This window comes from Triplophysa dalaica, chromosome 6 (genome assembly GCF_015846415.1).
Source record: "Triplophysa dalaica isolate WHDGS20190420 chromosome 6, ASM1584641v1, whole genome shotgun sequence".
In the NCBI taxonomy this organism is placed as follows: domain Eukaryota; kingdom Metazoa; phylum Chordata; class Actinopteri; order Cypriniformes; family Nemacheilidae; genus Triplophysa; species Triplophysa dalaica.
This window is the reverse complement of record NC_079547.1, coordinates 20,679,493-20,703,455: the sequence shown is the minus strand read 5'-3', so window position 1 is coordinate 20,703,455 and position 23,963 is coordinate 20,679,493. Positions and strand designations below refer to the sequence as shown.

Here is a 23,963-nt window from a genome sequence, read left to right as displayed (position 1 = left end):
CTCTCCTTTATCTTAAATGTTTACTGTGTGTGAGTGCGTGCATGTCTGTGTGTGCGCGTGCTTGTCTGTGCGTCCGTCCTTCCGTGTGTGTAACGTGTGCATATTGTGTGTGTGGAGTGTTTGTATGTGGGTATGTCTGTCTTCTGTGTTTTCACCTTTTTCTTGTTTTTACAGGTATATAACTTTAATTGATTTGCTTATAGTCAATATGTCTCATGTACAGCTGCTTTGTAACAATGAAAATTGTAAAAAGCGCTTTATAAATAAAGTTGAATCAAATTTTTTACTGCTAACCAAATCATATACCAATTGAGGTTACTCTGGGGTGGATCCACATTGGCGCCAGTGCCATTGTTTTGTCTCAAAATGCACACAAGTGATCTTATTTTGTATGCCATGTTTATAAAAACTACTTAAATGTCCTTATAAACTAAGGCCTAGTCTTGATTTAAGATGATCCCTGTGAGGTAAACCTCCCATTTATCGTGAATATAACTTTAATATAGTTAATAGATTGCTTTAATAGTCCACTATAAGATATAGAGAAACGCCCATATGCCCCTGTATTGCGTTGTCCCAATTTGAACTTGTCTTTCCCCCACAGAGCCCATTGAAACACACTGCTGCCGGTGATACATCGCAGAGCTCACGCAGCGGCCGTCAGTCACCCAGCCCGCGTGTCTCACCTCGACTTGCACGCGCACTAATTACTTTTGGCAATCGGACAGTAGCGTAGTACTATCGCTCTTTACGTGCCGATTATTTCTGGCGAGACTTTTAAACCGAAGACAGCGGTGATTGGGCGGCGGAGTCACGGGGTCCGCAGTCGTTTCGCCCTGCCTAGAGTCAGCCAGTCAGTCGGGGGAAGGCGAGCCTGCCTGCGAGCGCTTCACTCTGTGTGGATCCAGCGTACGCACACACGGACCTTTACTCGCAATTATTGTTAATTACCGAACCCCTTTCGGTCTTTTGAGAGTCTCTTTTTCACCATGGGCGACAAAAAGAGCCCGACCAGGTAAGAAAGCGTCCACGGTCGGTAGTTTCTGAGGCGATTTTGGTGCAGTTTTTCCGCGCGGTGGATATTCGGATGCTTTTTTCGACGAGTGCTTCTCTTTTCTCCCAGTTTGTGTTGCTCGAGCTAGAAACGAGCGCAGCTATGGCGGCTTTCCCTTCTTCGCACAAGACTCGGTTATACTCAGACAAAGAGGAGATATTTTTTCCTCAGGATACGCCTGGCCTCTCCGGACCGGGCTTTTTTGGTCGAAGTTCTCCGCGAAACGGACGGATTTGACGTTCAATTTCTCGCCGTTCACCGAGGCGATGTCTTTAGCTCACTGGCTAACGTTAGCTGCCGTGCCAGCGGACACAAATCTAGTCCCTTTAAGTGTTAAATGTCTCCGTTAAACCCGTGCCGGCTATGGTGAATAACCGTGGCTAGTTAGCTGGTTAGCGTGTATTTCCAGTATTTTCCGGTTCTAATAAACCGTCCTCAGGCGTCACTGCTCGGATTTTCTGTCACTTTGTGCCAGTGGCTTTTCTTCGTTTGCGTTAACGTAACGTTACATGAGCCAGTATAACTCGGGGAATGTGTTATGGGGCAAACGTGGAAGCTGACCCTAATAATTTCGTATCTTTTTATCCCAAAGGCCAAAACGACAAGCCAAACCATCGGCGGACGACGGCTTTTGGGACTGTAGCGTGTGCACTTTCAGGAACAGTGCAGAAGCGTTCAAATGCAGCATCTGCGATGTACGGAAGGGCACGTCTACCAGGTAACTTATTGGCATTTATTTTAGCACACCTGCAGTGCAATGATCCAGCTCTCCTTTGTAATTTATATGATTTTGATTGTTTACTTGTTGATTCGCTTATTGGGATTCATAGAAACCGCAGTCTTCTTAAATGTCATTTGCTTGAGTGTGGCTGGCGCTAGATTCCGGCTGGCAGTCCGATTCAGTCATTGCAGTGGTTGGCAAACTTTGTGCTCTTCATTTCTTTGTCTCGCATAATCGTAAACATGCTTCGTGCAGTTGGCATTGCAACACTGCAGCATGCTGATCTTGGGTGGCTTTCGAATTGAGTTGGATTTCTTTCTCGTTGAGAGTCATGGCTGGTATTTGTTGAGGTTGATGAAAGGGATTTAATGTCTGGGTGTGTTTATAATGTTTTTATGCTGCTGGATCTGCTTGCCTCTCCCTAAAATTCCTATAGAGATGTTTGGTGTTAAAATACAGAAACAGATGTTTTGTGATTTCTCCAGATCCGGTTGTGGATGTACAAGAGTCAATCAGCTGTCAGAAACTAAATGATCAAGGTTGTCAAGGAGTTGTTTTTGTTTTGACAGCCAAAGGTTATTAATGTCAATGCCACTGTAGAAATCTCGCAATCTTTGCTTTTAAGACTGATATGCTGTTCACCGGTTAGTTAACCTTCTGTCATGTGAACCTAAGGAGAAAGAACCAGACTTTAAGGCTGTCTTTCTGGTTTGTCTAATTTGATGATTTCATTGCTGTAATTTCTGTGCTATTCAGTTAGAAAGAGCTGTTATTAACAAGAGCGAACCTATCCATAAAGGTCATGAAATTTAACAAAAGTTCTATGAGTCTGGTTGGTTTGCCTCAAATATCATCACACTCCTGTTCTTGTAAGAAAACGTAGCGGTGCATCCTCAGTTTCGTTTGTTCTACGTCTGTTTGAGCTTCACTGTGTTTATGATGTGTGAACCTGCCAAACACTTCTCATCAGCTGACTGATGTGGTGTCTACAGCTATGAGTAATATGCGGTCGCACGCAGTAATCCTCAAGCCGTAACCTTTTCATCTGGTCTTTTACACTCAGTGCTTTTCTGACATTTGGAGAAAAGAAGAGGTGTCGGGATAAGTCAGAACCTCCAAAGCTGTGTAATTGTCAGCAACTATTAGTCTGTTTATTCCTCTCTAGACTCGGCAGGACTCGTGGATCTGTTTACAGAACGCAAACGCATTACGTTCGTAGTAATGACAGGAAATGATGCTATGTGTGTCGTCCCTCTCTTGCTGGCAGAAGGCCAGCTCCTAACAGTCTGCCAAATAGAATCTCACGATATTGCTGATGAGGGCCGCTCTGTCTCTGTTTGATCTGCGCTGTCATCCTTTGATGGATGCGATTGTTTGCTGATGTAAGAAGCTTGGCTCCCTTTGTAATGAGGACTAATTAGCCATCTTGTCCACGTTTGATGTATTCCAGTGGTACACGGGAGGCAGCGTGGGGTGCTTGCAGAGAAATGATATTCTCTCCTAGAAGTGTGTAGGGGTTTACGCTCTCATCCTTGCACCTTTTATCTCTTTGCCTCGATGAATGGGCCTTTGTGGTGTGTTAATGCATTCCATTCGCCAATTATTTTATCTTTGTTGGTCTGTTGGAGTTCAAAGAATGCGGCATCCCTCTGTGTAATGGTGCTCCAGATTAGTGTTGCACGGTTTTGTTGTGTCAAGAAGGTCTGTTTACAGCCTCAGGATCTTTGCGTGCCCTGATCTGATTAGATTGAGGCACAGTGACCATTTTCTCGCACGGCGATGTGCTTCTCTGTGAGTTGTGTGTGCCGTTGTCAGTATATTAAGATGATAATTAATAGCAACTTTTAAATAAAGGGGTTAATTGAGCAGAACGGAAACAAGCAGGTCCTTTTGCATAATTGACTTCGCATTAGACCTTAGGTTTGGATGTTCACTTATGCGAGCTCGGCAATTTTACGCTTGAAAGTGTTGTGTGTTTTTAAACGATTGCGAATTAATTATGTTTGTGGTTAAATGGAGACATCCTTGTGTGGACAACTTGCACGATTGTATAAGTTGGAAGACAGCTTTGCTGGAGGGTCTATCTCTGGCTGTTTTCCCACTCAGCAGCTGCACACTCCATAGACTCGCTCACCTTGTGTTTCCATGGCAGTGGAGGTTGTCTAGGGTCACTGTACTGTCAAGTAGGCAGAAATCCATACTGAATCACGGTTTGTTGGGTGATGGGGTTTGTAATTTGGTGTAGAAGTTGAAAGGAAGGAGAACAAAATGTATGTTTTGTTTTGAGTGATATGAATAAGAAACATGGTCAAGCCTCATGGAAAATGTTGGTGTTATCTCTTTTCCTGTATCGCTATCAAAATCAAGTTTCCTTACACAGAATTTCTTGTAGATTTAAAAGAAATAGACATAATTCAAAGTGGTTGTCATTAAGTCATTCAATAAGAGATTGTTTAAACGAGACTGTTTAAAAAAAACGGCGGTGTGGGGGTCTGAAAGTGGCAACTATCGGTATCTATGTGCAAGTTTTTGAAAACGGCGGCATTTTCGTTTCCATGTAAACACTGAAGACGGTCTTTCTCAAAAACGATGACGTCATGACGCATGCGTATGACTCTGTAGGCATGCGCAAGTATACCCCAAACAAAGATGGTGGACTTCATGTTACATGTTTGTGCCACTTGACACACTTAGCATTTCTCCAGCAAAAATTTAGTGCACCACTACAACCAGCGAAAACATAGTATATGCACTCTACTATAAACACACATACATGCTGACAAAGCGCATTAAAAGCGCTTTGATTACGTTGTCATGTGTACGTGAAACTTTTCAAAAAAGCACATTTTTTTTATTGTGAAAACTTACCCAATTATTAAATTTTGTGATTTTACATAGTCATGGGTTTTCAATGAAAAGAGGGTGAAAAAATGATGACAGAATTTCAATTTAGGAGGAATTCCTAGAACAGGGGAGGAGAATGCAACACCTTGCTCCAGTATCCGATTCTGCGGTTGCTGTGTTTCAAGATCTATATCAGACACCTACAGGTTAGATAGAAGAATCCATTAGGGGTTTTCTTAAGTTGATTGATGTACCGGATCAGGGGGAAGTGCCGTTTGGGCTTTGTGTTACCTTGATCTTCAGCACGGGTGTACATTACTTTTACTTCCCCTGAAGGTCTTTGCCGGATCCCAGCCAGAGTTTTATTCCTCCCTTTCTTAAAAGTCTGTTTTCAGTCTAGATAAATCTGAGAAAAATCTATCAAAAGAAAGAGTCAATATAGTAACATAAAGACTTGAATTTCCATAAAATGTTTTGAAATTTCATTTTTTTTATTCCGTTCACATAATATGAAAGCTGCCTCTAATCCAAGGTCGTTTACACTGGCTAATTTTTGTTAGCATGTCCGCACCAACATTTAACTGTGGATTTTGTGCTCAAATATTACCATGAATTTGTTCCCACTCAACCTTAGTCCCCTGTAAATATGCTCTATGCTCTTTCTAAAAGATTGAGATGCATTGAGAATTGTTACAGAAATTGTTTTTGAAAATCAAACCATTAGGTACCTAAAGATAAACTCCCCTATACAGTGTTCACACAGCAGTCAAAAATAAAAATGAAATTGTTTTTATTTGACAAAGCTGTGCATCCAGTTGCAAACCAAGCAGATGCGATTCTAACAATGAAATAGTGGTCGCATATATTCATTAATAGTGTGAAGAGTGATTGAGATTTTAAGTGCCTGGTTCCGCTTGAAATAAGATAATATTGTCTTCCTAGTATTGACAAGGATTAGTTTCTGTGCATAATTGATGGAGCAGAGATTTACAATCCGGTAAATTTAATCTCCGTTGTTTGAGTGCAGATTGTTGAGGATAATGGAATTACATAATCAGGCTGTGTTAACACGGTTCATTTCTGTGTCATATTCCCTCATGCCTATACTAACACACATTTATCCACACTTATCAGTAGACTCACTCTAAACATCAAGCATAAGCTTTTAATCTGCACCGGTGTGTTAGGAAATTTTAAACCCTCAGTTATTGAGACTGAAGACATTTAAGCAAATTGGCACAATAGACATCTTTTACTAGAGTGAGGTCATACATGAGTTTTATTATGTGTCTTGTAGAAGTAAAATAGAGGTCTTTAGTAGTGACTTGTGCGAGAATGTAAGTAGGTCATAAAACATTGAGATCTATGTGAGTAATGCATGTTTGCATGTGCATTCTGGTTAAATTACTGTAAAATGGGAATGTTTGAAGTGGTTTTATAGCGTGGGCCTCATTCATACATGTTTTCATTACAAATTTGATTGAAATTAATACCAAAAAACGTTTTTCCTTTTTGCTGTATTGGCCGAATGCACTCCGACTGAAATTGTACTTTGAACAGTGACCTAGAAACGGCACCTAATCTTCATATTCGTGAAGTTTCAATGTTTCAAATTTAAGTCTCAGATTTTTCATGTGATTTCAAACTTTGAACTTTTTGACTGCATTGTGTTTGTTTAGATTGGCCAGAAACTGATTTAGGTATTAAGAAAATCGCTGGCTTTGTGCTTCTAGAGGAAGGCTGATGACAAGGCACCAAGGAGGAGAGATAGGAGAGGGGAAAAAGAAAGCAGAGAGAATGAATGAGTGCGGCTGAGTGAGCGTGTTGTACGTGTGGTGAGGTGGGGGTTGCGGGGAACTTCACGGAGAGTTTGATGGACGGCTCTGTTGGGACGCGCTCGCTCAGCCGAGAGGCTCTCAGAGGGAAGGTGGAATAGAGCACATCATTACCCAGTGCAGGGAAGCACTAGATGCTCCCTCCTTGAGCTCACCCGTTCTCTCTGCCACATGTCATTCAGAGCAGACCGACGTTCGGCTGACTCATGCGTAGAACTCATAACCGCAGCCAGTGACATTCAGCGACCACACTTAATCTGATAACCTAGTAGGAACCGAAGCTGTTCTGATTGAAGGAACGCTCCACACTGACGAGTGGCTTGTTAATGAAGATAGCAGAACAGTCAATGGAAGCTGACATGAATGACAGCCCCTCTTGATATGAGCTGGAATCTGTTTTAGCTGGAGGAAAAGTAAAGCTAATCCATCTCCAGCTTTGCTTGTATATAGATGTTAGTGCTAAGAGGATTAGGCAACTTGGTTTATTGCTTGCTGATGTATTTTTCTGTTACACATTGAAATTCTTCAGCGCAATAAGGGTATGATTCTCAAATAATGTATGTAGGGCATGCAGGGAAGCATTTTCCAGTGAACCTACTATACTGTTGTCTGGAGAAGTGTTTTAGGATACGTATAAAATATCAAATCAAGTTTTCTCGCAACAAGTGGAGTTTGTCATTTTTGCAATTGCTTTTCACCAAGTAGTCGCAAATATTTTGAGTTACTCACCGTCAAATAATCACAAATGCAGTTAATCACATTGACCTTGGACATATTTAACCAAGTTTGACTATCACCATATATTGCAACATCTTAAAATGCATGTCACATTAAGCATGGCTCTACTCTCCAAAGCTTTATGAGACCATGGTCTTTTTCGTTAAATGTCGGAGCACAACCTTGCATTGATACTTTCTTCTGTGCAAAAAGAATCACAATTGAGACATGCTTTTCTATTTGAGAGATGAACAAAAAGCGATTCTCTAAATGTATCCTTATTAGTTTAACAGAGCGAGCCAGTCTAGACATAAATGTTCAGTATGTTGTCGTGTTGAATAGGGTACGTTTTGCACAGTTTTTAGCCCGTTCATACTAATGTCATACATGACCTTATTATGCAGGTCAAAGGCAAAGCCAGGACACAAGGTTGAGTGAGTCTGTTAGAATAGGATCACTCTTCCAGTTTGTTGTATATAATGCAATGTGACAAGTTCTTAGTGATAGATGGATCCCTATGTGTGCAAACACAAACACTACACCTGCTCTGAGTGATGAGGGGAATTGTTTGGTTTGCTGTGTTGAAAGGTCAGACAAGATAGGAAACCTTTTCTTGGACAGAGAGGCAAGATATTTGAGATGTTCCTTCTATCCTATGGTTGTTTACTCGGCAGTAAGCTAAGATTTGTTCAAAATATATCCTCAAACCACTTGTGTATCTTTGATAATGCATTAGATTAGGGCTAGGTATCGATTCTGAGATTCCGATTCACAAGCTTCAGATTCGACTCAATGGTTATAGATTTAAAATCCTATAGATTATTCTTTAAAAAAATCATTAAACATCAGATTACAATGGTGAACTAAAAAAAGAAATGGAGATTCACAAACCTGTATATTAAACTTTGTTTTTGGGAAAATTTGGGATATTGAAACATAAGTCACATACCTTGATCAAGCAGGATCAGGTTATTTTACATTGAAGATATAACAAACAAAATTTTACTTAATGAGCTGTATAGAGTCTGCAATCATATGCACCGCTGCCTTTTATATGAAGGTGATGTTAAATTCGACATCACATTTGTTTTCCTGGTGAGCCGCTATCGTTTGGTGCTGGCTCGGACGCTTTGGCTGCTCAAACGGACGTATTATATAAGAAAATGTATAAAATAAAAGACACGGTAGCATGCCACCCCCGTCGATAGACTTAACCATGCAAACAGCCATCCCCGGTCGACAGACCTATCCATGACAAGCTGTCGACAGAAATGGTGGAGGGCTGATGTGGGCCACAAAATGCCAGAGGCGATTTTTCTTCCCAGTCCGGCCCTGTCCGCCATGTTAATTAAGCAATGAATGAACGAAACACTCCCTGTTGAAACATCCACCCGTTGTAAAAATAAAAGTCACATCTAGTGGATAGTAGTAGCAATAACATTCGAGTTAATGAACGTTCAGTGCTTGCAGAAATATGAAAGAAAAAAAAAGATTCACAGCTTTTGAAAATCGATATCGAATCAACCACATTTAAAAAAAAAAAACGATTGCTCTATTTTACGATTTCTTTATGCCCGGCACTACTTCAGATGTACAAGGGGAGTGTAGTACTCTGTTTGTAGTGTGTTTCTGTTTTAAAATCGCAAAATAAATCTGTAGATTCCATCTGGCCTTTTCTTTCTCACACTGTCGGCTAACTGCCCTGTTTTTCTATTGCAATTCACATCCATAGAGATGTCACAGTTAGATTTTTTGCACTGTTGAGATCTCCTCCCCAGGGAGCAATTTCCTCAGGGAAGAAAGAGGGCAGAATCCCTCCAGAAGGTGGAGATGAATGTTTAATGTCTCTCCACCCATTGGAGAGTCACAGCGCAAGAACCCCAGGCCTGGCCTGCGCTTGAGGTGCGCTCATCGCTCTATCTCAGTTCTGTATAGCAGGCACAGAGCCACTAATCGCTTAGTAGAATGGCTTATGGGAGCCCGGTCCCCAAGCTTGTTCAACACGCGCACACATGGCAGCTTCATCATCCCCCACCAGCCAAACGCTTATGCTGCTCACCGGAGGATCAAGGCTTTCTGCAAACTGCCACTGCACGAAGCTTTCGCGTTCGGCATGGGAGTGATGTAAGAGGCATCTTCAAAGCAAAAGAAGTAAGCAGTGACGGAAACTGTCAAGAAATGTTCTAGTTGTGTTTTACCCCAAAATAATTGCTATAAAAATTGCTTTAAAATAAGCTTAATTTACACGCAGTTAAGCACTCAGACGCCTAATGTGAATATAAAAATCAGTCATTAAAAATTACTGTCATATTAAAAGCTCATTTATTATATTCACATCCATTTAAATTAATTGAATGTGTATTTTAATAAAAATATTATTATAGGAATGACATTATTCAAGTAAAGGCATACCTGCATCACTGTACTAAAAGGCATACCTGCAAACTAGTTTTGGCCAAATGTGACGTTTTAAATAAAAAATAGGTAATTTTTATGAATCAGGGGGGTCTTAGGTGTCTACTCTCGAGCATCTGAAACGTCTTTGGTCCAGCACCTGGATTTGTTTGGCCAAGCAAAAGATTTAAAACATTTCGATAGTCCTCCATCTGAGATTAATCAAATCCTTTTGCTCAAAGTAGGATTTATCTTTGTAAGGCTGTGCAGTTAGTTCAACTTTAGGACTGAATTGAATACCAACAGATTGCTTTTTAGATCATGTATGAAGGCACGACCTTTCATTCTGGTGTCATGCATAAGTAGGTTATTAACAGGTGACTTTGAGAGATCTATTCTGTTGACCTGACTGTACAACCTGCAGAACCACTAGGGCATGCAAGAGTCAATGGGCATGATTGCCTGGTAATGCTGTACTTGAAATGGAGAGCTGTTAATTGAGGGCTTTTTGCAGCTTTTATTCACTGGAGCATTCTCTCATTCTGTCTTGCCTCTACAAGCAATCTGTTTCATTTAACGCTGCCGTAATTTACCGCACCACTAATGTTTAACTGAAGCCTGTACAGTAGTATCTCAGAAATGCTTGCTAGGCTTGGAATTAAAGTCTCTGTGAGAGGTGTTATTAATTACAAAGTGGCATCTTAAAATGTCAGGAGAGCTTTGTTTTAGATTATGCATGCATGGGGATAATTCTTGTAACGGTTGTTGAATGACAAATATGAAATGTCTAGAAATATAAAAAATATAATTAGAAGAATTTCAAAAGGGACTGATAAAAAAGGAGGCTGGTGTACGATATTCATCTCCCTTATGGGCTGTTCTGTTTGTAAATCTCATTATCAACAACAGCGTTGTCTAAAATGTGGAGCTGAGAATAATTTTTTAATATGCTGCAAGAAATGACAGATCTGTGCGTGAGATTGGATTCCGATGTCTGGGTTTATGACTGTGAATAGCACGTTCATGCATTTTCAATATTTAGTTTTTGACATTGTGTGTAAATTGAAAATAATTTAATGGTATTTATTAGAGTGAGGTTTATCGATTAATTCTAGTACTTATATCTTTGCTGCTGGAAACATTTTAATTAATTTGACACCAGTGGCGGTATGCAGTTCCAAACCTTGTTCCTCTATTATATCTTTTTTACTTTGACTTTGATGGTACTTATCTACTGCAGCCAACTTGATCAAAGTGAGTACATGAATTCACTCATTTGACATTCAATGCTTTCTCCTAGAAATATGCCACCTGAATTTCTATGCATGTCCTACTCATCAGGGCGAGGCTGTGATGTGGGTTGCGTTGTGTGTTTTTTTTTTCGTGCTGACGAAGTGTTGACGGCAGTCACGACATGCCAGTGAGTTCTCATGGCTGTGTTACAGCTGGCACTGATTCATGGCTCCTACACTCGGCCCGTCTTGATGATATGCCCGATAAAAATCTCCACATGGCAGGGGATCCACCGTAGAGAGGCTAATCAAATCAATCACAGACCTATCCAGCGCTTGACTCCCAGGCTACCTCTGGTTGGAAAGGAGTTTTTGGATCCCCTTCAGGAGGGAAACTGAGCCAAGTACCTGTTAAGTGGAGGATCGTGTACTTTTGACAAATCCCTGGGCTGGATTAGAGAAAGTTCCCCAGTGTGCTACGGCGGATGGGACTGATTGAGTTTGTGGTCTGTGCCTGGTCTCGTTTCTCGTTTATTTCTTTTTGGCCTCCTTGTTACTAGCAACACAGATTTGAAGTACTCTAATGTAATGTAGAATGTGATTATTAAAATAATGACTGCGATCATATATAATAAATAGCAACTTGGGAAGAAAGTGTACTATAGTAAAAAAAGTGGAAGTATTTTAAGCTTGGATACAAGGGAAGAAGCAGTTATTTGCCTGTACAGCAACATTTGTAAGCGTGTCACACCAGCACATCATCAGTGCACAGACGTCTGGAAAGACACCATGACTCACTTGTAACCTGCCAGGCACTTTGCAATAAGCATTGGCATCTTTTTTTGACTAGCTACAATTACTTTCCCTGAAACCTGTAACCGTGCTTCCAGAGTACTTCATTTATTGAGATCTAGGTAAATGTACCAAGGTTATAGCTTCATTATCACCATAGCTAATAATTACTTTTTTATGGGAGTGCTGTTGCTGTCTTGGTTATGTGTGCACTTATATTTGAAGATGTAAATGAGTCGAGGCTCTGTGCTGCTTTCACAATAATTTTGGACTAGCTAACAGTGTTTAAGGTGCTTCACTTGGCTGTAAAGTTAAATCGGTGAAACACAAAGTCAGTTGTTTGATACTTCAGTTACTGAAGATATTTTTGATTTTTACACACGTCTACTCCACACCTGAGCAGCATGACGACAAATGCCTTGTTCCTAATGGGTTTCAGGGCTCAACATAAAGGACTGCCCGATGGCCGAGTGCCAGCATGGGAGATCCTCGGGCCAGTTGAGAAACTGTCACTTGCCAGATCTGGCCAGTGCTGTATTGTCATGAAAATGTATGATTTCTACCTTTTTAAGACTTGCTTATTTATATATTCCCAAGAAGATGCGAAAGAGGACTGGATACGATTCTCACGTGCTGTTTGAGATGCGTGCGCAGCCGGAATGCCACATCAGACAATGGGCAAAATTCTGAATTGAGTTGTTTCATGTCGTCTCGCTTTTAATTTGACATATCGACATAAAATTATGCCAAAATGCCAATAATACCAAGTATCCTTGTAAAAAGTAATCAATTATGTCTAACGGGAACAAAACGCATGTGGAAACAAAACGCGTGTGTTACATTGAATCATTGATCCGTGCTTCTCTTAAAGGGGCTGCTCCATAATAAGCTTCTCAGTTTTGTTCATCAAACAACAAGGAACAAAGACAAAAAACACTCACTGCCCTTCGGTGATCAAATTATAACTTTAGTAAGGTTAAATCAATATTATATTTCATATAGTGAAGACTATATGACTATGACTATATGATATAGTCATATATGACTATATCATGTAAAGTATTTACATGATTTATTCTGTAGCTGATAAATATTATTATTAGACTAATCTAAACCACATGAAATGCACTGAATATTTGTATGTTTGCTTTACTAAATGTATCTATGCTATTGCACATACTTTGATTACTTGATCTTATTTGATTACTAACTGGTAAGTTGTTTTCATCAATAGTCGAAAAAAAATCCTTGGTGTTGAGCCCTGGATTTTTTGTGTCACGATGCATCCAGTGTGGACAAGATGTACAGTTATAATGGGTTCTTTTGTCGTGTAGTGATGTGCCGGGTCCAGTATAGACAGGGTGTTAGTGCTGGGGTTATGTTGCCCACTTCGGAAGATATAAAGGGTGCTGGTCAAAATTACCTGTCAGTTTTTAACACTACACAAGCGTATGAACAGGAGAAAGATACTTGTTGTACATTTTTAATTGGTTAAATGTGCTGTCAGTCTTAAATTGTAATTATGTTTGTAAGTTTACAAAAATAAATTGAACCAGAAGTGCATCTTAACCAGTGGATACATCTTACGAAGTGGTCTACATGAAAGGTAAACACTATGTCTATTTTAGTATGCACGATGTTTTATGGAAGATTTTTTTCAAGCATTTTGCGATTAAGTTATTCATCTTTGCTTTTTGCTGTGACGTGTATACTATTTCCACTTTTTAGTCCAGGACCCACCTAGAGGGGGCTAATCCTGAAACCCACCAAAATATTTTCAAGTGAAAACATGGGGCACATATACATATTAGTTCTCTCTAAGTAGGGAGTAGTTTTTATTTTCCTTGTCATTAATGAATAAAATGTCCTGACCCACCCTGCACTGTTTAGTATTTTTGCTGGAGGACCTTGAGGACCCTCTCCGAGGTTCTATTGATTGGTGTTGTGCTGGCCTCTTGAACATGATTGCCCATTATGAGGGATTGATTTGCTACTCACTGGCTGGTTTCTGCAAACCAGTGACTATGTCCCATCAGTCATGGAGAATGAAAGGGACACTGCTTCTATCTAAGGGGCACAGGCTTTCTTCAAAACAAAGAAAGCAGTTATATTTATCTTGGGGCATCTTTTGGTAAATGGTTTGATGTAAAGGATATCGATAAGACCTGCTTAAATCTTGAGGTCTTGTTTCATGTATTGTGACCTGTGAGAAACAATTTTAGCGGCATATTGATGTTATGGCATTTGTTAGTAGGGTACAACTGCCCTGGCCATCTATCCGAACATTAACGCCTTGCACTGAAATTAGTTTTTTGATGAAAAGTATGTATTGCATTGTTAATGTCCATATTAACGGCTGCTTTAGCTGTTAACTATCTTCTATTGTTTACTGTTCTACTACTTTTCTATTTAAGGTCATCTACCATGGAGGTGGATTAATAAAAAAATGTTGTTGACATGTTTATTGCTGGTTAGGGTTTTTCACACCACATCTGGTTTTATGGTTATTTAAAGGCAACTCCATTCCCTGAATGCTAAGAATTTGTTACCACCACAGTAACCCAAGAACGAACGTTAAGCACGTACAACATGACCGCATGGATGTGATGCATCAACATGAACAATAGCGTCACTTGAAGAATGTTGCTTGCCTTAAACTGTAGAAATTAACCACAAACAAAAAGAGCCAAACATGCATAATCGATCTATTAGAGATTAAGCTAAAGAGGACTCCCATTTGAAAATGTTTACACAAAGCGAAAAACACTGCTAGGTTGTAGCTCCGCTGAAATCCTTGGATACACCCAGCTGCTGCCAGATGTTGCCCATTATGCTTGAAGATCGTGAGCTGGCTCGGGCTGCGTAACGCTGCGCCTCAGATCTCAGACGTAGCCCCTCGGCTTTTAATTAACTCTACACTGTGCAGGATAGAGAGAGACTCCACCACAGCCACACAGCCGCAGCATGCCTTCCTGCTGTTAGAGCGTGTTGCGTGCATAGAAGCAGAAAAGAGGTTCTCAAAACATTCTTTCACCAGCAGGTTTGCTTTTTGTTGTTGTCGATATGCACTAATATGATAGTTTGGTTGTATCTAGCACTGTTCGCTTTTTGTTTTCTGGGAAAACTTATATTTTTATGCCTTTTCTTCAGAGTTTTCAGTCTGTGATGATGAAATTTGGTTTTGAGGGATTGTGACTAATTGATGGCAAAATGTGGTGCCTTCCATGCTACGACAGCATTGGTTTTTATTTTTTGCGGGCCAGCAGATTGAAAGCTGCTTTCTGTCCGAAATTGTGACAGATGGGGCCAAACCTTCGAACTAATCTGATTAATCCCTATGACAGTGCTGGAAATGTCCCACCCTGTGATCCATACCATAATTTATTAAAGCAGTAGAGTAATGAGATTACACATTCTGCAGACCCACGTGGCTGCCGAAATCCCATCATTACACGGAGAGCACCAGTGAAAGGGTTTTAGTTGTGGAATGCCTGCAGAGGGCATTATCTAGATAGGTATGTCTTAATGTCCTTAGTGCAATCCATAGACTATTTAAATGGGTTTTGTGTACACAGTGCAATGGAGAGCAGATGCATTTACATACAGCAAAGTATGTCTGTTGGTGTTGCAATTCAATTCAATTCAAGTTTATTTATATAGCGCTTTTCACAATGTGTATTGTTTCAAAGCAGCTTTACAGGGGCAAACAGGAAAAACAGAAAAGTTAAAACAGTACAGTGCATGGTATTTATACAACGAGTAAGTTCATTCTAATAAATAACATCTAATTTCTAAATAAATAAATGAATGAATGCAGTCTCCCGGTGAGCAGGCCAACACTGCCCTGCTGTGGCGAGGAACCCAAACTCCAATGATTGATTAATGGAGAAAAAAACCTCGAGAGAAACCAGGCTCAACCGGGAGGGCCAGATCCCCTCTGACGTGTCATAGCTGCACTCAGACTGGTGACATGTGATTTTAGTTTAGCATTTAATACCAAATATTGTAACTTCAGCATTAATAAGACAAATAGTCCGTCTTTGCTCTTGGTTGGGGATGTAGTGGTCTGAGCTGGGATGGTCCGATGGTCATATTTCTCTTGGCAGCTGGTGGAATTGCCTTAGATGGAGCTGGGATGGTCAGTCAGTCTGCATGTTGCAGGGGAGGGGACCATATGTTGTTGGTCCCCTAAAGTGTTTTTGCTGTTTTGACTGAATTTTAAAGGGATACTTCAGGAATGAAGAAACATTTCCCCATGTTTTACTTTCCCTCAAGGCATCCTAAGTGATTGTGACTTTCTTGAAGAATAATGCAGTCGAAGAAATGGGAAATTTCGATTCAAGCATGAAGTATCCCTTTAGGTCTGTTTTGTCGGTTGCATTTGTTGTCAAGCATTTATAGCAGTATCAAATATTTTACTCCGCTAAATAACTAAATGTTAATGTACCCTAAATTAATTTATATTGCCCATTAATTTGTAAATAAAACATATTACAATTACAGAAATAGGCTTGTGTTTTAGTTAAGGCACTTATTTATTCCTTTATTGATTCTTTGAATACAAAAGCTTTACTGTAGGTTAATTGCTTTTTACACAAAACAATTTTCTGTGGTATTTTTAAAGGGGTCATATGGTGCAAATACGTGTTTTTCTGTGTCTTTGGTGTGTTAAAAGTTGCCCATGCATGTATTAGACATGTAAAATTGCAAAAATTACTGTGTCGGAAATAAAAAATGCATTCTATCTAAAAGCGAATGCGAACCTAGACCTGCCTGAAACTTGTTTTGCACGTGTCGTATGTTTTCGGAAACAATTGTAACGTTGTATCTATCTTATATAAATGTGATGAAACTAAATACTCTTCAAAGATACGAAGTATGCAATACTACTCTGTCCGTTTAATATGAGATTGGCAGAAACCCAGTGTGTTACGCCCGCTTTAATGGTTGGAATGGCCCCACTTTTTAACCAAAGCTTTCACGTCTTAATCTCTCTCCCAGGTTCGTGAAGCAATCGTCGGTGAAATGCGCTAAACAAACTTGAACGATTTCCAAATCCAGCGTTATATCCACAGTATATATAACAATCATCACCCAAATGCAGTGAAGAAACAAACACCAGAACTTCATGAACGTATGAACTTCTCTCTCTCCTGCTTAAAAATGAAAGTGACGTCTGCGCTAGCTTCCTTCTCTTGCTCTCCTGTGGCCGTGCCGCATGCTTTTCTGGGAGAATTGTCCAATAAGGTACTAAGAAAAGCTGTTATGAAACAGTTTTATTTGTTCGAAAAAACTTTCCGAAACCTGTACGATCGCAGGGGGAGTGTATCGAGCACAGAAATACTTCGTAATACGCCCAACTCGTTTTTGACAAGTTGACCATGTTATGCACGAGAAGACGGCACGTTTAACATTGTAAATACGTCAGAATGCATGACACATCGTAGCAGGGCCGCTTTAAAACTTCGCAAGGACAGTCTTGCGCTTCAGATTCGCAGCCTGTAAGTATATTTTCATAGTTAAAGACATTGTTAAGGACTAAAGCGAGTTGAGTTTGTCCTGTGTTTGGGATTTGCAAATGCAGACACGCACACACTGTGAAAAAAGACAACATAAGTCCTAATAATCAATTATAATGTTTCAACTAGAGGCAACAAATGTTTATATGTGGGTTATACGGGACGTGGTGTAACACTGATTGATCAAGAACGGCCAAAGCGCTTGCATTATTTATTATGTTACCATTTGCTGCTGTAATGCGAGCTTGTTTCTATTTCACACAAACTCTGTATGATGTATATGGTTGTTTTTAGTCTTTATAACGTTGTATGTAAAAAGTAAAACAGTTAGCTATAGTTTTTAACAATTTAACATAATATTTTTTAAATAAAACCAATCCTTTACATCCTGCTCAAGTCGCACTGGCAAAGTTGATGTTTCGGATTGATCATCTTCATTTCGCGTATCAGATTCGGGCTCGAATTGATATAAAGAATTACCGAAGACAAACATTTTATCACCTGTCAGTACAATTGCTTGGGAACATGATGTGAATATGATGAATTTGGTAAGTGGCTTTACATTTCCATCACATGCTTGCAGTATTCGACCAATCACTACGCATGGGTTAACTGGCCAATCATAGCACACCTCGCTTTTCAGAGCAATGAGCTTTCAGAGAGGCGGGTTAAAGAGGAGACGCAAACAAGCACAGTATTCGGAAAATACAGTGTTTTTGAACATTAAACACATTACATTAAAACAAACGACAATATTCGTTTAAGCAGTGTCGTTTGACCCCTTTAAAAGCTGTTGAATAAGATTGACTTGCATTAACCCTGAAACTTTTTGTGCTTAAGAATAAGTACTCAAGGGAAACAGGTAATATCTTCTACTTTTGATATTAATCTTGTTTTGTGTCACTGTCTTTTACATCCAGGCTCAGCATAATTTACTGTATTGGTTTGCCACTTGTACTCACTGTCAATTTCGTTCAATTCCGTTCGGTCCCACAGGAAACCCCGGATAAACTCCCAGCTGGTAGCTCAGCAGGTGGCCCAGCAGTACGCCACCCCTCCTCCCCCAAAGAAAGAGAAAAAGGAAAAGCCAGAGAAGGATCGAGGCGAGGGGGACCAAACCGACAGAAATCCACCTGACAGCGAATACACGGACAAGGAGAAGTGTGAGAAGGAGAAGGAGAAGGAGCAGCCTGAAAAAGAGAAGAAAGACAGAGAAATCACACCAGCTATTACTAAGAAACCCAACAGCAAAAAAAACAGGTCCGTTTGTCACAAGTAACGGTATGTGAGCCCTCAGATGTTGTGCTTTATAGCATGTATCCTCAAGGGTCTTTTTGATTTCTTTACAGACCCAAGTCAGACATACATCAAAGCCCACCCAGTGAAAGAAACAGCATTCAGTCCGGCAAATCCACGACCAAGACCAAGAACAAGAACAAGAACTCTCACATCTCCAGGTATCTTGTCTTTATTTATTGTATTGGGATTACAGGGTGCTTTGGCGGGTTTGGAAAACCACTTCAGGACCAGATTTTCAAGACATTTACTTTTGTTAGTGTCTACGAATTGTCTGCATTTGTACTAAAATACTCTGTCCGTCACTGTTTTGTCCATTTTTTTTTTGCCATGACTGGGAACTTACTTTTAAAGATTTTTTTTTTAATTAATGAATCAAAAGACTGACGTTTTCTATGAAAACTGACTTTTTCTAATGCAAGTCATTAAAATGTCACACTGGTTGTTCCTGTGACAATGTAAGGTTAAATATACAGTTGAGAGTAGTGGAACAGACTCATAGAGTTTTGTTGTAGGAAAGGATACTTTCAATTGAAGAAACTGATTTTGGAAACAATGTTGTTTTTAGATAATAGAAAAATCTATAATGAAATCGAACCAGAATTGCCAAATTCCTAACAATTAACATCCTTAGTGTGTAGTATTAGAAGTGGTGTCCTTTCTTTTCCTCTCTCATAAAACGGCTGAATGGCACTGTGTGAAAGCCAGAATAATGGCAGTATAATAATAATAAATGCAGCTCCAGATCTGGCTTGTCATCTTGAGAATCTGTTGTAAGTCATTCTGACAGTGAACAAAGCTGGCAGACACAGCGCAAGTCACTGTAAAACTGCTATCTCTCTCTCTCTCTCTCTCTCTCTCTCTTTCTCTCTATTTATGTCGGTCTCTTTCTCTCTGAATGAGTCGTGGGCTGATCTCAAATGAGCAGCACAGTTTTACTCCCCCACACACGCCCTGTTGGCTGGCTTCCCGTCATTCTGTTTCTGTATGCTTCTGCCAGAAGGGCTCATTGTGTCACATTGTCTTGCAGGCAGCTAACAACTTAGGCTAATGCCAATCAATGAGTTTCAGCTTTAGGTCTTTGCCATGCATTGGACTGGAAAGGTGGCGTTTTATTCTGTGTAGTATGTCTTGTCAGTTGTGCTGAGGTTTAACTTTGGTGTTTATGCTATAAATCTTACTGGTCTGTGATGCTAAATATTTCTTTTGACACAGGCCCAAACTGAAGAACATCGACAGGAGCACAGCCCAGCAGCTGGCCATCACGGTGGGCAACGTCACGGTGATCATAACAGACTTTAAGGAGAAGACACGCACCTCCTCCACCTCCTCCTCTACAGTCACCTCCAGCGTTGGCTCGGAACTGCAACACCAGAGCTCCGGCTCCGAGAGCATGGACAAGGGTTCATCCCGTGCTTCAACCCCAAAGGGAGACCTCTCGATCGGGCACGACGAGTCATTCTGAGCGTCACGGACACTGTCAAAACAGTGGGAACTCCAAGGGATGTATATTTCCTCCTTTCTCCTCCATTTTGTCCTGAGCCTACTCATTTCTGTCACTGAGAAGATGGATATACTTTGTCTTAAACACACACATTACATAAACACTCACTTGGATGGTGCAAACACATATCACTGGACCGTGGATGTGGGCCTTTGGGCATAATCCCTCCTTTGCTTTCCTGGAGACATCCCACTCGTGTATGTATTGTTTTCTATTTGTAAGTGGATGTGCAGCTGAATCAACAACTTTTCTCTTTTGTTAAAAATATATATCTTTAAATGTCCGCTGTGCACAATAACCACCTACGTTTTAACTATTTTGGACCATTATTGGTCTTATTTATTATGTTGCATCTTTCTACTTTTAGACGTTTGTTTGTTTGTATGTTTAGTTTTGTTGATGCTTCGGTCAGCTAAAGTAGCTCAAGCCCTTAGTGATTTTACAGAAAACTCTAGAGAAACTTCCCACAATGGTGCTACATACATCGTGAAATGGTTTCAGTCCTCTGGCTGGCGTTCACACCATTGAAACAGATGCCAGTAAATCTACGAAGACAATGGAATTATTTGCATCCTGGTGTCAGGCTACATTCTTGTTTCAGGACATTTCCATATTATAAGACTGATTTGAACAGTTGTGCGTTGGTGTCTTTGGCTTCACCTGCAAATTTTTTCTCACAATAGGTGAAACAGCATTTCGCTCCCATTTGGTATGGAGCGGATGTCTGGGATTCACTAAATGCAAGGAGACGTGCATGATGTGAGTTTCGGATTCAGAAGTTCAGTTCATGTGCGAAACTAAACTTCAGTGATTCAACGTCTGGTTGTGCAAACGTAATAGTCACTTTTTGTTTTGTTGTGAAACCTGGAATACATATGATGTATTGTAATAACACTACAAGGGTTTGACGTCTCAACTGGTCTGTAGGCCTTATACTACATTGTGGATCCTGCAGAAAGAAACTGATTTTAACAATAGGGCCTTATTCGGCTGTGTTTTAATCGCAAGACTTTCATGTAATTGTTCCACTCTTCTCATATGTTGATGATTTAACTAAAACAAAATGAGACATTTGAAGAATCTGATGTGGATGTCTGGTGCAGATTGTCCTGTCAAAGCATTCAGTACTTTTACTTTGTTTTCATGTCTCGCTTTTTAAATTGACTCAATAGCATGATTTCACAGGATATTACCATTCTTCATCAACTCAAAATAAGATGTCTAGCAGTCCGGCAAATTTAAAGGATCCTCCCTTTGAACTGTATTAAACTTGTACAAAGTTTGTGTATATGATATGAGTTTTATTTATTGAAGGACCAAAGGAATTTGATATCGATGATGTGCTAGGCAAATTAATAATTCAAAATGTAATTACCGTATGTGTGATATAACATTTTAATAAAGTCTAATATAATCCATTTCAATTGTGTAATTCTTGTCCACTTGATGTGGTTCACTTATGCAGAATGTTTGTACAAGTGTAGATTCATAGACATTCAAGTTGAATCTGTAGGGACAATGCTCTGACATTGTACTTCATGTTAATTCATGGTCTTAAATTAATCTGGCATAAAGATATTGCAGTGAAATCTCATCAAGCTGTTTTCTCCCTGAATTGTGTACATTACGAAAGGAAGAGATATGCATTTGTCACAACTTGATTCATTTACAACTTTGAAGGTGGAAGGTGATTTATTGAATAGGATGGTTCTTGTGCTAATGGCAACCTTAGCCGAAGTATAGACTACATGCGTCATGTATAAATGAAGGCATTACTGAATCACTTACATTGTGTCTTTTGATGTATTTGTGATGTTAACCAGCCGAACCGGTCTTGATTGTTTGATACAAAGCATTCGTATTGATTAGGAAAATAGATTTATGACCAAATGAAATCAGTATAAATATATTACATATAATTAACCGTAAACACACACTTGTCAAGGCACTATTGTTTTATTTATTTTCATAGAAGTATGCAAATTGGGAACCAGTTTGACAAGAATATGGGGTGCGGCGGCTTTTCAACGTTTTTCTGATGATTGAGATTTGACAACATTAAACCCTGCAAATGTTCAAAGCAATGTTTATAGCCTGTGTAACATTTCTTAAAATTAATGAATATAGCCATTTTTAACTTGCCTTACCCGCTGTCGTAAACTGTTACCTGAATTTTGTAAAACTGTAAAGAGAAAAAAAGAATAACGAATTGTATCTTAATTTATTTAAATTTGAAGAGTGAAAAACAAGATTTGCGGAATTGAAACTGTGCTTATGTATGACTCAAAATGGTGCAAAAGCCAACATAAAAGGCAAACGAGCTAAACATTTTTTTTCTTTTTACACGCAAGCAGTTCTGTTCTTGTGTACGACCAGTAACCTTAATTTACTGTGTAAAGATGGTTACACTTTTTTTGGCTTTATTTGTCAGAAACCCAAATGTAGAATGCTTGTTTACATGACATAGCGTTAAACTTGTGAAATTGTATAGTCATGGTTCCTTTGATTTTGTCATTGTATTGTAAAAATGCTTCATTTTGCATAGTAACTTGTGTTAGTTGGTTTTCTTACGTTTCTTGCTAGTTGCTGTGTTATCGTTAATTTGACTTGTAAATGTATTTTGGGATTTTTTGCGCATTTTCTCTTGTTTTATTTTTTTAACAGATCACTGCTCCACGCTCATCTGACGCTAACTTTGAACACGAATTTTGGCATGTGCACGACTTGGCTTTTAGAAGCGTTTTATAATTTCCCTGCCTTCCAGTAGATATGTCTATTGATGCATTTTGCTTGTGTTTTTTCCACAAATAAAATGTTCAATTTATTGGGACGGTGTTGCTCTTTCTTCCCACACTTCCACACAGCAATAGCTTAAGTCACTCTATACCATATAGCCCCTAAAAGGTTCAATGTAAAGGAGGTTTTATTTAGAGAAATGCAATATAATATAAATAACCATGTGTTCAGAGGTGTATAAATGCAAGCATTATGTTTTCATTACCTTGGAACGAGCTATTTCTATATACATGGAATTAGCCATGTTGTTTCTACAGTAGCCCTAAACGGACAAACTGAAAAGAGTGTGTTTCGTAAATACGCCATCTCCTTTAGATGCTGCCAACTTTCAAACACTGGACCTTAAAAGTAGACTACATGAACACTGCAACCACAGTTAAAAACCTATGACAAAATCTAAGAACCATTTGGAAACGACAAACTGGACTGAATATAGTGTGCAGAATTCTGATGTGCTCCGATGTGTCTTGCTCTAGTAGTGAGATCTGGGTCGTTGCCTGCTGGGAGCTGTCTTAGCTGGGACGGAGATGTCAAACCGGGGCTTTCACCTCTCATGTAAAGCATTGACACTAGACCCAGAGGAGATCAACAGCCGTAGCCCTTCACACATTTATTAAACTCCCTTTCTGTCTCTAGTTAAATGATTCGTGTCAGTGTTTCCGGATGCATTGAGCTCTGTGGATTCTCATTGTACATTCAAACTCCTGCGCAAGGGTTTTTAACTTTGAAACGATTTCAGCGTTGACTGCTTGCTAATATTACTAATATATTTGTATATGTTGTCTCATCCAGAGTCAGAATCAGATCTGTCCTTAATCGAGCCACTACCAAAACATTAGGGTTCTTAGAAAATAAATACCCAAGCTGTCACTTGGACGTTACGCTTTTAAGAAGGCCCTAATACAGAATGTACCATTTAGGTATAAATATGTAATTTCTTTGATGAGACATAAAAAGAGCTCAACTTGGAAATGGAATTTAGTCGTGCCTGATGGTAAGATAGTCGGACTCGTGACCAGAAGTTTGACGTTTCGATTTTCAGGGCCGGCGGGTAACGATTGAGGTACCTTTGAGCAAGGCACCTTACCCCTTCTTGCTGCCCGGGCGCTGCAGTGATAGCTGCCCACTGCTCCGGGTGTACGTGTGTTCACTACTCACTGGATGGGTTGAATGCAGAGGTCACATTTAGGGTATGGGTCACCATATCTGACAAATAGGTCAATTCCAATAGACAATTTTTGTGGATATGAAACTGTGAC

General features: G+C 39.7%; 1 protein-coding gene across 1 annotated transcript; it reads left to right on the top strand.

Moving 5' to 3' along the window:
• Positions 1 to 663: 663 nt before the first annotated feature.
• On the top strand, positions 664 to 21,326 carry rybpb (RING1 and YY1 binding protein b). Its single transcript, XM_056749999.1, has 5 exons — positions 664 to 1,015; positions 1,647 to 1,772; positions 18,105 to 18,368; positions 18,458 to 18,565; positions 19,620 to 21,326. The coding sequence occupies exons 1-5, from the start codon at positions 990 to 992 to the stop codon at positions 19,867 to 19,869; spliced, it is 774 nt and encodes a 257-aa protein (XP_056605977.1). The 5' UTR covers positions 664 to 989; the 3' UTR covers positions 19,870 to 21,326.
• The last annotated feature ends 2,637 nt before the right edge of the window (positions 21,327 to 23,963 follow it).

Bases quoted from the DNA above. Each gene is read 5' to 3' on its own strand.
- rybpb (XM_056749999.1), top strand. From the start codon at position 990: ATGGGCGACAAAAAGAGCCCGACCAG. The intron at 1,773-18,104 runs GTAACTTATTGG...TCGGTCCCACAG, and splicing joins CGGAAGGGCACGTCTACCAG to GAAACCCCGGATAAACTCCC. The intron at 18,566-19,619 runs GTATCTTGTCTT...CTTTTGACACAG, and splicing joins AAGAACTCTCACATCTCCAG to GCCCAAACTGAAGAACATCG.